The sequence below is a fragment of the Lipophrys pholis genome, assembly GCF_963383615.2.
Source record: "Lipophrys pholis genome assembly, chromosome: 13".
In the NCBI taxonomy this organism is placed as follows: domain Eukaryota; kingdom Metazoa; phylum Chordata; class Actinopteri; order Blenniiformes; family Blenniidae; genus Lipophrys; species Lipophrys pholis.
Genome location: NC_137632.1, coordinates 23991449 through 24004598, shown reverse-complemented (window position 1 = coordinate 24004598; position 13150 = coordinate 23991449). Strand labels below are relative to the sequence as shown.

The 13150-nt window shown below is 44.1% G+C and overlaps 1 protein-coding gene across 5 annotated transcripts in view; it reads left to right on the top strand.

Annotated features, from left to right (window-relative positions):
• Positions 1 to 8201: 8201 nt before the first annotated feature.
• Positions 8202 to 13150, top strand: part of mao (monoamine oxidase) — a 35705-nt gene continuing 30756 nt past the window's right edge. For 3 of the 5 annotated variants that reach the window (XR_013935895.1, XR_013935896.1, XM_080478098.1), the window contains exon 1: positions 8202 to 8357. Coding sequence is in view for 1 of the 5 variants with exons in the window: in XM_080478098.1 (XP_080334224.1) it covers positions 8303 to 8357 (55 nt within the window). In the remaining 4 variants the exon portion in view is untranslated. The remainder of the gene's footprint in view (positions 8358 to 13150) is intronic. The other 2 variants (XR_013935897.1, XR_013935898.1) reach the window with 1 other exon arrangement.

The window sequence follows — 13150 nt, the reverse complement described above, 5'->3', positions numbered from 1 at the left end:
TGCATTCCACAATTTAAAGTGGCGTTGACGAAGGTCTGCGCTCTACCGAGTGTAGCTCTAGTTAATAAAAGGTCCAAAATACAGACTAATGTACAAAACCCCAGGGTGCCAGTGAGTAAGCAATAGTGTGGGCTGTATATTTGATGAACTCTGCTGAAATGCGGTTTAAACGTTTTATTTAGACGTTTTACACACATAAAGGCATCGGAATACGGTTTTATGTTTATTTTCACTTTATTTCAGTTCAAGTATTATTGTGCCAATGACCAGAAACCCGCGGATCCAAATATACCAAGGCTGCTTCATTCTACACTTTTATTAATTTTACAGTATTCATGTTATTTCTACTTTGCTGGGGGGGGGGGGGGGGGGGGGGGGGGGATGAATTCTCTGCTGCGTCAGTTTTGGGGCACGAGGAATATCTTTGACAACCCTTCTGGTCAGTCTGTTTTGAAAGAGTTTGCAGTTTTCCAAAGCTGTCCACCTGCATCCAATCCTCATCTTCGCTCAACACTGCTCCCCAGCAACCTCTGATCAGTCACCGATTATGACCCCTTACAGGTGTGGTGAATTTCCCTGCTTGTCAAATTTCAACCTGGAAGTTGATGTTGGGGACAGAAGAAATGTGAGGATTTGAACCTGTGCAGCCACATCTTCAGGTTCCTCAGTGAGAAAAGCTCCAAGGAAGGAAAAGAAGTGATCCAGCTGGTCACATGGCAGCTCTGCCTCACAACACCTGAAGGATCTGCTGCCGGCATCTGTGCACCAGACATCACGACACATCTTCAGAGGGAAGGGATCCCCACGTCAATCGGTAAGGACTGTTCTGGCAGAGTGGACCTACGCAAAACTACAGTATACAGGTGGTTGTAATGTTATGGCTAATGGATGTAAAAATCATTGGTGTCTGCAGAATCTCACAAAGTGTCTCATTAAAACTGCATGTTAGTACGTTCAACTTTGAAAAGAACACAATATGTATTCAAAGAGAGAGATAAAGAGTAAAAAATCCTCAGAGTGAGAGGCTAAAGTAAAGATACTTTAGTATTTGTACTTGTGTTGTCACTGCCCGGGTATTTATAAAATGCTGATATTTCTTTGTGTTTGGGCCTAGCATTATAAACGCAGCGACGACTCACCACAAACGATTATTCCTTAAAACTGTGGCCACAGTGGAGATTTAGAAAAACTTTGTGTCTCTGTTTGCAATTGGGTCTCGTTGGTCCAGAAACATTGTATTCAAAGTTTATTGCCCGAAATCCAGCTTCTCCTTGATTTTCCTCCATTTGAATATTGGATCATAGGAGCTGTCCCCCGGCTAGCTCAGTTGGTAGAGCATGAGACTCACAATCTCAGGGTAGTGGGTTCGTGTCCCACGCCGAGCGCCACCTTCCCGTGGACCCACCACCTGCAGGAAGGTTCTTAAATGGTGCAATGTGATCTGGGCGACCGTGCTCAGACTGTCAACCCCGCGAAACGGATAAGCGGAAGAAAATGAATGAATGAATGAATCATAGGAGCTGCATTCAGAATCTGCTGTGTCTGTGTGAGCTGGACTGACTCCGCCCACACATGCCCATCTTGGGAAGAGGATGAAGTACATCCTCTCGTGGTGCCATGTGCCAGAGCAGAGCGGCCTAATTGTGGGAGGAGTCAAAGGGAGGGCCTACCTTGATTGTGATTGGCTAAACCCCCGATGACACTATATAGGGTTTGATTTCTGATTGGCTGGTTGGAGCAACACACCTTTTTAAAAACTGAAACAAGCCAGATGACAGATATTTTTCACTTCTCATTCCAGCTATGAGGACAATTTTACTGTTGGAAAACCAATGGAAAGTACATTTTGCATAATGTTAGACCACTGTAAAGATGCAACACATACGGTGAATTCTACATTTTAAAATCGATCTGAATGATTATGGTAGAAAACTGGAGTAAAACCCACACATGCACAGGCAGAACATGCAAACCCTCCACTTTAAAGTCCCCAGGACTTTCCTCTCACGGAGCTCGGGCGCTGTCCGCCAGTTTATAAAACCAGTTTACATAAGACCAATGTACTGACGTGACGGTGTTGACGGCAGCCAGCCGTTCCCGACTCTCAGGTTTACACACACGTTATGGTTTCCATCCGTACGCACACGCAGGCTCCGCACGTTCCACACGCTCCGCGCCGCGCCGTCGTCTCAACGACGTTTCAATCCCGACTGCAACTGACAGCGCGGCCGACCGCTTCACACGTGAACCCCCGATTAAAGCGTCCCCACCAACCCCCCCCCCACACCCAACCACCCCCCACCCCCCACCCCCCACTCCGACTCCGGAGATTAATCCGCCTTTTCTTCGCCGTCTCTCCGGGCCGCGGCGCTCCTTTATCAGCGCTAATGCTGCGAGGAGGCAGGAAGTGTAATTAAAAGGGAAGGTCGTGTGACGGAGGGGAAAGATAGAGGCCGCCGAGCTCTCCGCTCAGGCAGGAATAATAATAATAATAATAGAGAGAGAGGAGCGACGGCTGGAAACTGGCCGGCGTTCTAATTAAAAGAGCATAAATATCATTCATCAAACGCAGTTTCTCATCTGGCTGCTTCCAGGTGCGAGGCGGTCTGGCGGGCAGATGTGGTCTTTTTATAACCCCTCGCGTTCCCTGCCGACGCTAATCATAACCATCCAGGCGTTTAATAAAAATCATCGTGGAGAGGCGTTTTATTGGACGGCGCTATAGGTGCCTCCTCGTTAGCGTGTGTTTAGCATTCCTTCGTAACGCCAGACGTGAGACGTGGACGCCGGCCACGGCGAGCCGGAGGGGCTCGCGGTACCGGCATTAACGGCGTGTCCAGCTGAGGCTCGTGATCGGCCTGTCAGCGCGAACGCCGCCGAGGAAATGTGAACGTGGTAATGACGACCGTGGTGAAACGGAGACACGCTGAGTTTCTTTTTGCAGGCCTGCATCGACTCAGGGATTGGAAGTTCATACGAATGCTGAGGCAACTTTTCTTTGCTTCATTTACTTGACGACGTTTATTCATTAGTGGAGGAATTAGCTGTAACTGATTACTACTCTGAGGTTTTACTGAGCTGCTGCCACGAACAAGCACAACTTCTTCCAGTTTAAGGGGCTTTAGCATTAGCATTATCATTCACAGAAGATTTCATTCAATAGTGACTCTTTATTAAATTCTTTTTGGCTTGTTTTCATCATGAACACACTAACTCCTCCTCTCTGCAACATGACAGTCATCCTTCTGTAAGTAGCATTAGCATAGGCTAATGCTATGGACAGTTAATGCTACTTACAGTAGCATTAGCTGAAGGTTTTATCTTGATGGTTAGTATTTACCAAACTCCTCGCTTCTCGCTCTTTACTCATCCTGAACAAAATCAGTCCTCCTGACAGCAACAGAAACTATTTCCAACTGTAACAAACAGCCACTGTAGCATTAGCATTGACATTAGCATTCACTGAAGCTTTGGTCCGAACTGTAACTATTCTTGATTCTCGGAGGACGAGTAACTATTTCATTGTGAACAAACTCTGACAGGAACAAAACATCGCACAGTGAGTACTTCAACTTGAACATTAACACTCGCTGTAGGTTTTGTCCGAATGCTAACTTTCTACCCAAATTCCTCTTCGCTCATCCTGAACAACATGAAATACGCCCTCCTGTAAGTAATACTTAGCATTTGGTAGCATTTGCACTGTGAGCAACATCAGCATTAGCGCTCAAGTAAAGTTTTGTCCAGGTGGTGACTATTCACCAAACTCCTGTTTACTGGAGGAAGAGAAATTGTTAATCCCTGAATGAACTCATTCCTTCTCATACACTAACATCCAGATTATAGAGCATCTTTCTCCCTCTAACATCCAGATTATAGAGCATCTTTCTTCCTCTAACATCCAGATTATAGAGCACCTTTTCCCTGCTAACATCTAGATTATAGAGCATCTTTCTTCCTCTAACACCAATATTATAGAGCACCTTTCTCCCCCTGACACCCAGATCATAGAGCATCTTTCTCCCCTAACATCCAGATTATAGAGCATCTTTCTCCCCAAAATCAAGATTATAGAGCATATTTCTCCCTCTAACGTCCAGATTATAGAGCATCTTTCTCCCTCTAACACCCAGATTATAGAGCATATTTCTCCCTCTAACGTCCAGATTATAGAGCATCTTTCTCCCTCTAACATCCAGATTATAGAGCCTGCTTGGATAGTCAGATTGTTCTGGGGTTTTTTTTACCACAGCATTTATTCCATTCCTTTTGGGATTACACTTTCAGTATCCCAGCATGATTAAATACCTGCAGAACCAGACTCACAGACACTAAACTAAAACATGTTGGGGGAGAAAAAAAGATGAAATGTTTGCAGACTGAAGGAACTGGTTGTTGTTTTTGGTTTGAATCAGTCTGACTGATCTTCACTTTCCCACAAAGCGATAAATCAAATGTACTTCAACATGTGAAAAGATCCAGCAGTCAGTGTGACTCATCATCCTGAGCTCCTGCTGCCCCCTGCTGGCCAAACACACACTTTTACTTCTGTTGGCGAAATGATCAGGGGAGGTTTGATCTTCACAATCCGACATCAGCTGAGTAGTTCAGTTCCAGCTCACGACAAAGACAGAGCTGGTGACACAGTCAGAGCTGAGTCTGTCCTTGTTTAAAGTGTAGAAATCCTCGAGGAAAGTGAAGTAATCTTCCAGGACAGAGCAGAAATCTTTGAGGACAGAGCAGAAATCTTCCAGGACAGGGCAGAAATCTTTGAGGACACAGCAGAAATCTTCCAGGACAGGGCAGAAATCTTCCAGGACACAGCAGAAATCTTTGAGGACACAGCAGAAATCTTCCAGGACAGGGCAGAAATCTTCCAGGACACAGCAGAAATCTTTGAGGAAAGTGTAGAAATCGTGTTGACATGAAGACATGGATGTCAACATGAGACAGTTTAATTTGTTCCATCTCAGATTTCTTATTAGAGTCTCCTCTTGTTATTATTATTATTATTATTATTGTTGTTGTTGTTGTTGTTGTGGCAATAGACAAATGGTAGAAAAAAGTATAAACAATTTAAAAAATGAATGAATAGATAGGAGAGGAGAGGGTGGATTAGTCAGGAGGCAGAATATTCAAAGCATTTAATTTATAAACACGATTTCCTCCTTATCATCAACAACACATGTTAAAACTGAAGAGCAGACAGATAATCAAGGTTTAAGTGTGATTAAAGAAGCAGAAGCTCTCATTCCCAGATTATTGCTGTTTCTTCAGTTCACTGGATGAATCCAAGCACCCACAGATTGTCAAACTGTGTTTCTTCATGCATAAAAAAACCCTGAATTTTCTGGCTGTAACATGCGAGTCGGTATTAAAAAAATCCCAACACTATGTGATAACTTTGGCTTGTATCAGGTTGTTCAGGGGTCAGTATTCACTCTAACCCTCCCTGAAAGGACAGCGATGTGCTAACGTGGGACTTTAGTGGCTTATTCCACAAATGAGGATTAGGATTATCCACAATCACAGTGAGATTAACCCACTGTGGGGCTCCTCACTTCGCGCCCATCCACCTGAAAACTGGAACTCGGAGGGTGACGGCAGGAGTCTCGGAAAAGAGGAAATGAACCAATGGATCTGACAGGAAGGAGTCAAACACACTCTGACAGTCAGTCCCACGACGTTTGTGTCACTCTGGGATTCATCGTCTTTTATTAGATTTTATTTAAGATTTGGAATGTTGGAAAATAATCAATAATGTGATAATACACTCCAATACCCTGGATTAGAAATAATAAAACTGATAAAAAACAGTTTTGATCTTCTGAACTATTGGACCATTAAATAACCTTTGACCTGGACATTGGTGTTTTAATCTCCATCACATACTGTATCTATAAATTGTCTTATTTGTTCAGTTGTTTCTACACTTTATATTTATATATTTAAAAGTATTTATGATGTGTACGATTTGTCCACTTTGTTAGACTGAGGCAAAAAGCATGAAACACACTGTAATTGAATTATATGAGACATATAATCCCAATAAAGCGATTCTATTCTAAAATTAGAAATATGCATATACAGCATATCTTTATAAAAATATAACCACACTTATTTGAACATCTAGCAACATTTAAATCTTAAAGATATTAGAAATACTGAAATTCTTTAACAGTCATGAAAGATTTATGTATTAAGATTAACGTGAAAGAGAGAAAAGGAGTTCTTTTCAATGGGTTTTCTTCATTGTGACTCCTGAGATCTGCAGTCATGTGCAGCAGTTTGAGCATTTTGGTCAGATGAAATTCACTTTACAGTGAGAAGTAGGTAGAAAAGAAGGTCACAGATCCTGGAACCAGTTTCTGCTCGATTAAAGAAAACACGTTGTTTTACCGAAACTTTAGATGTGGAGTAAAAAACTAATTAAAAAAAAACAAAAAAAACGTTAAAGACTGTTTCATCCGTATTGAGATATAAGGGGTGTACACTTCATCACAGCGGATCAGACTTTTTTTTTAAAGTGGAAATTGTTGGAAACGTAAGTAAACAAACTATATTGACCCTCCACAAGAGGGCGGCAGAAGCTAAAGAACAACCTCCACTCTGCACGCGCACACTGAGTGATTCATCACCTGGTGACTTTAAACTCACTGCAGAGCAGAAAAACAAACAACAATTAAAAAAAGAGACGTGATGGATTAATCTCTCAAAGTCAAACCCGGATCACGTGCTCCTCTGCTCCTGTACTGAACAATATTCACTTTTAAACACACCAAATGTCTCCAGCATTCAGACGAGAGGACAGACTCAGTGCTCCAGGGAGCATTACTACCAGTGATTTCATGACAACACGACTCGGGGCCGCTGAAAACACAACTTTTTTGGACGTTTCATCTCCATGGAAACGGGTCAAAATGCAACTTTTTGGAAAAATACTATTACTGCACACGGCCGTAGTAACTAGTACGAGTAACTATTGCACATGCTCAGTAGCTGGACAACTACGTTTCATCCATGGTGTCATGACCCCCAGTCCATGTTCTCCTGGGACTCGGTACTTTTACTTTGACAGTCACCGTAATAACAATAATCCAAATTGGTCGTCTGTCCATACGAATGTCTGTGTTCTCCCATTGTTAATATTTATAGCGTATTGTTCTCTGTTGCATGTGTGTGTGTGTGGTTTCCTTACGCAACAGTGCCAACTTGTGGCCTGCCATGCTAACTACGTCGTTTTCAGCATTTCCATGTAAACGCAAAACTTTTCTGAAACAACAATGCAAAAACTAAACGTTTTCACAAATGGTACCGCAGTGTTTTTCTTGCGTGTGGCTGCAAACGGACTATTTACTGTTATTGCATCAGGCGGCTGATTATTACATTACTACGTAACACTGAGATTAGAGAGAGAGAGAGAGAGAGAGAGCAAAGTTCCCATCCCGGACCTGCAGAGTCAGCAAATATTAGATCTAAAACAGGCGTGGGGAGGACGATCCGATCCGAGGTAAATTAATAAAATAAACAGCCGAGCTACTCAAAGTGTGTCTGAGCGAAATCATAAAGTTACAAAATAAAGCAGGAATGTGCTTGGTTAATAATCTGCACATCAAACAAGTTTTACTAATTTAAATAATTAGAAATGTATTTTTTTGTGAAATGCCATGCATAAAATCATTTATAGTAATCTAAAAATACATATTTCACAATTTTTAGGTAAAAATGTCTACAATATGTAATGTTTATTCGTATTTTGGATGAACTGACAAGCAGCTTTCCACAAGTAATTGGCTAAATTGTGCTTGCGAAACTTGTGAGTAACATTGCTTTAAATAAGGACAGAATGCTCGAAAATACTTGTGAATGAGAGTAATCCAGGTATTTGTGATGTGTTACTTCCACTCCTGCTGAATAACCTTTGACCAGAACTGACAAGAGGAAGAGTATTTATACTTAAGTACGGTTATGTTCCCTAAATAATAATGAAGTAACTCAAAAGTACAATGTAATTTTCTCAAAAAGTATTTTCTAATCATTTGTTTTTGGTTATTGCAGGAATTTCACTGAATTCAAGTGTCAACTTAAGTAATGAGCGTAAATCCTGCGCAGGTCTTCCCCGGGCAGTGATGGAGCTCGGCGGTGTGGGCGGAGCCCCGGACCCGGTGGGAGTGGGCCTGCCCGCCGCTTTTAATACAGATGCGCTCCGCGGTGCGCTCTGCGTCGAGCGGCGAGCGGAGCGCAGCGCACCGGAGCGGCAGCAACAGCCACGGCACGGCACGGCACGGCACGGCACGGCACCATGACTGCACCCGGCAACACCTACGATGTCATCGTGATCGGAGGAGGGATATCAGGTGGGTGCGACGCCGCGCAAACTTTGTTCCGGCTCCGCCGCGCACTAAAGCCGGAGACGCTCCGAGCGGATCCGCGGGTTGAATCCCAAACAGCCGGAGGAGCGGCGGTGTCTGTCGCTGCCTGATGCACGTTGTGTAAGATGACCAGACCAACTGTTGCACAAGATCTGCTCGGGTTTCGTCGTTGCGCACATCGCGCAGTATTTTACGCACGCTTCTACGCGCCTGGATGCGTCTTTATTTTTCTTTTTTCTGCTTCCGTAAGGCTGCCCCCCCCCCCCCCCCCCCCCCCCCCCATCTCTCCTCCACCTCCTCGTCCTCTGCCTTCCTCCTGGGTGTCTACCGCTGTATCACCACAGCATGTTGAGTAACCGCCAATCAGACTTCACTTTGTAGTATTACACAAGAATGGAGTGATAGTAAAAAGGAAAAATACTGCTGACATGCGTTTTTTTATTTTCTTCCGATTACCAGACTTTGAATATTGTGGTGTGACGATTAGTCCTGCAGGACCTCTGGGTGGTGTGCATTACTGTCAAATACAGTAGGAGAAACGCACACGCTTTAAATATCCAGCATGTGATTGCAGTAAAAACTAGCTGAATTACTCATAAAGTAACTTGCATGAGTTATAATTGTCTTAGGGAATCTTATGTCCGCTACACACTGTGCGATTTTAACAATCGTATGAAAACAAGTCGAATCGCAGCCGACGACTTACGTGGGTCGACGTGCACAAGAACAAAACGTTATAAACGTGCGCCGTCCCTTCAGGAGAAAAATGAACTAGTAAAACGTGAACGGAGCCTCCTTAGTTCGTTGACGCAGAACCCGGAGTTCTGACACTGTCAGAACTTTTATCGCAGGTTGTGTTTTGGTCGCCATGACAACAGCTGCCATGACTCTCCATCCAGTCTCGTTCAGATAAAAACAAGTTGAAGGATCATAACACACTACATGTGACGTACAGTTTCTTTGATATTTTCTGTAACGATGACTTCCTTTTCTCTGACGATGAGCTCGTTGGGTTTTCGGTGGAGCGGCAACCCCACTGCTTCTAAAGTGTGGGAGGAAACGAGACACGTTTAAAAATATATTTTTTAATACCTTCAATAAACAATACACCTAATGTAAATGCTTCAACTTAGTAGTTTTGTGACGTAAATGAAATAAATGTACCCCCGGCTAGCTCGGCTGGTAGAGCATGAGACTCATAATCTCAAGGTAGTGGGTTCATGTCCCACGCCGGGCGCCACCTTCCCGTGGGCTCACCCCCTGCAGTTGCAGGTGCAACGTGATCTGGGTGACGGTGCTCAGACTGCCACCCCCCGCGACCTGGAAACGGATAAGCGGGAGAAAATGGGTAGATGGATGGATGGATGGATGAAATAAATGTAGACTCGTGTATTGGTAATGCCCTTGAGATAATAGAGCATCTTCCTCCTCTGACATCCAGATTATAGAGCATCTTAAGCAGCTCTAACATGTAAAGAACTACATTTGTTGCCCAACAAATTTGACAAAAATAATTAATGCGCGTGAGAACGGCCACAGTGACACGAGTGTGTGTTTAGGAGTCTGCAGACGAGGCGTTCAGGCGCAGACGAGGCATTCAGGCGCAGACGAAGCGTTCAGGTGCAGACGAGGCGTTCAGGCGCAGAGCGGAGGCATTCAGGTGCAGACGAGGCGTTCAGGCGCAGAGCGGAGGCACGTGGAGCTGATTTCCATGTCGGTCACGTCGTCGTCGCTCGAGCTGTTTGCCCCGACACTGAATGAACCTCCGTCCTCTCCGCTGCCCTCTCCCCGTCAGTCCGACGGCTCCATCGGCGGCGGAGAATTTAGGTCAGTGTCAGTTCAGATCTCAGTCAAATGCCACAAAAAAATGCTACTAGAGGAAAAGAAAACGGCTAATTTAATCACCCCGCTGGCCTTCTCCTGCTCTGCCTCACCCCCCCCCCCCCCCCCCCCCCACCCCCCCCCCCCCCCCCCCCCCCGTGTCACATTAGGGTGTCGTAATTACATAATCTGTTTATAACGCTGCCCTTTCCTGGCTTCCATTGAGGTCTACTTATAACAATCACTGTCCAATCAAAGGGCAGATGAAACATGGAGGAGAAGCAGTGCTCTTTTCTCTCTTAGCGCCTCTCCTTCCTTCTTGTTTTCCTGCAAATGCAATTGTCATTTTGCCGCCTGTCAGGACGGCCGCGGCCGGCCGGGGGCCGCCGGCACTTCCCCAGCAGACAGTGAGTGTTCGTGACAGGCTGTTATCAAACCGAAGGGGGAGGAAGAAGAGGAGGAGGAGGGGGGGGAGGAGAGGAAGGAGAAGGAGGGGACCACTTCCTGCTGTTTTGCCTATGCAGCTGTGAAATGTGGGAAATGCAACGAGGCGAGGAAGAAAAGGAGGAAGGAGATGGGAAGATCAGAAAGTCTGAGAATGAAATAGAAGGAGGTTAAAAGTCGTTTTCAGGTTGTCGACGTTCGGAAAGGAAAGTGAGGAGATTTTAGTTTCAGCAGAACGTTTTCAGACTTCGTCTTCTGCATCTTCTTCTTCATCTTTGCTCTTGTCACATTTGCGGTCGTCTTGGCCTTCATCTTCTTGGTCTTCTTCATCATTTCAGCCATCTTCTATCCCCACTTGCCGTCTTTGTCGTCTTCTTCTTTGCCTTTGTTTTTAATTTATCGTCTTCACCTCCTTTGCCTTATTTGTCTTTATAACTTTTTCCATATCTTCCTCATCTTTACATTTGTCGTACTCTCCTACATCTTGGTTCTTCTCCTCCTTTTTCGTTTTCTTTTTCCTCTTGTTCTTTTGCATCTGCGTGTATTTTGTTTGTCTTTGTCTTCTTTGTGGTCGTTATCTTTGTCTTTATTAGAGTACAATCATTGGGAGTTGGGTTCAACAACTTGTCCCGCAACAAAAAAACACAGTTGCAAATTAACAAGTAGAAAAATCGATGATTTATCCTTTTAGTATTTGGTGGGATTGGAAGATGCCAAAAAGATTTAAGGTATTGATATTATACTAATTCAAAGTCCATAGAAATAGTGCATTTTGCTGTGAATTTCATTTTACAGATCGTCTGTGTGCAAAGTTCAAGGCTGTGCTCATTCTGTCATCTGCGCCTGTGTTTTGTTCTTAACGTCCAATTAGAGTCATGAAAGTTTCGAGGCTCTAAAAAGTGCAGATCTGCTGCGTTCACAAACCCTGCTGCCGCTTCGGCTCCCGAGAAGGTTTTTAAATCGTTTCCTATAAAAGGGAGAAAAGTGTGTGTGTGTGTGTGTGTGTGTGAGAGTGCCAGCTCTGTTTTCCAAAACAAACTGCATTCACACACACACACACACACACAAACACACACGTGACTGATGAGTTCGGGGGTGAACTCTGAGATAATCGGTCACAAAGTGAACGCTGTGGGGGAAAAAACCAGAGCAACTGAGGCCATTCCGAAAAGATCATGAGACCAAAGCAGCAGGACAACAGAAGAACTATCTTGTGCCAATTACATTGGCGTGTAAGTGAAGCTGGTGTGACTTTTTATTCCTGTGTTTCTTAACAATATCATCCGTCACTAAACAAAAAGAGCCAGTTTTGTCCCAAGAGACTCACTTCTGTCTAAAGGCCTTTTAGCGTACACAGCAGCTTCTCTTGTTTATCTGTTATTATATCTCAGTGCAAATCCATCCAGTTCCAAATGAGTCCCCCTTTTTCTTTGCTATTATATTAAATGACTAGGAAACAGTATGTACACAATCTTTATTGTTTATATGTCTTATTTCAAGTCCAGTAAGTCTCGCTAATCCAATGTTTTTAACTCCATTTGCCTATATTGACTTATCCTCCAGCCTGTTGATCCCTGATACAAAGTCTCCTCTGTCCTGTCTCCCTCAGTGTTCAGGTCAGACCGGGAATGACTGTCATTAGTCCAAAAGTTCTCAGGTTCTTCTGTGGGTCTTGCTTACGTCTCTGTTCTTTTCAGTTTTACACTTTTGTATGATTTCCTGTTTATTTCTGGCCTGGTAATCATTTATAAAGGCATTTTTACTCTGTACTCGTTTCACTCGATACCCGCACCCGACATCGTTGAAGCTGAGTTTGACGAACGGATATCTGAAAGCTCCTTTATTCCTCTGGCAATTCTCTTAATCGCCATCAATACGTCTGCAATCCCCGATCGATTCTTTCGCCTTCCAGCTGTGCAAATCCCTGTGCTTGTGCTGCCTCTAGTCTTGTGATTTATCACTCCTAATATTCCGCTCGTCTGTGTTTACTTTAGTGTTTGGCGTGAAAAGCCCATGTCTGTAATCTCAGCTGCATGTTCTCATAGACGATGACAGAGATCGGTGTGAAGCGAACATGTAGCTGTACGGATGTTTGCTCAACTGGAAGCGTCTTCTCCTCTATCAGTGATTTATGAGACAAACAGCCTGAGCCGTGTGCAGTGATGAAATGTTCCGTGCTTGACTTGCATAGTTGTTGGCTTGTTTTGGGATATTTGCTGGACAGGAATTTGAAGCTGGTCTACATTATTCTGAGGCTGATCTGACACCGCTCTCTGGTTGTCTGCAAAATCTGCGTTGATACGGTCACTTTCTTGTCAATCTGATTGAATTCTTTCCGATTCTCTGAACGGATTGTCCCATTTACATGAACACTGAATAGAGTACCTGAATTTCCGGACTATTGAGTGCACCTGAATATAAAGCTGCACCCACCGAATTTGAAAAGAATGAAAGAGAGTTACCTGATGCACCTGAACGCATCACCCATGTATTGGCGGCATATAGCTCGTTAT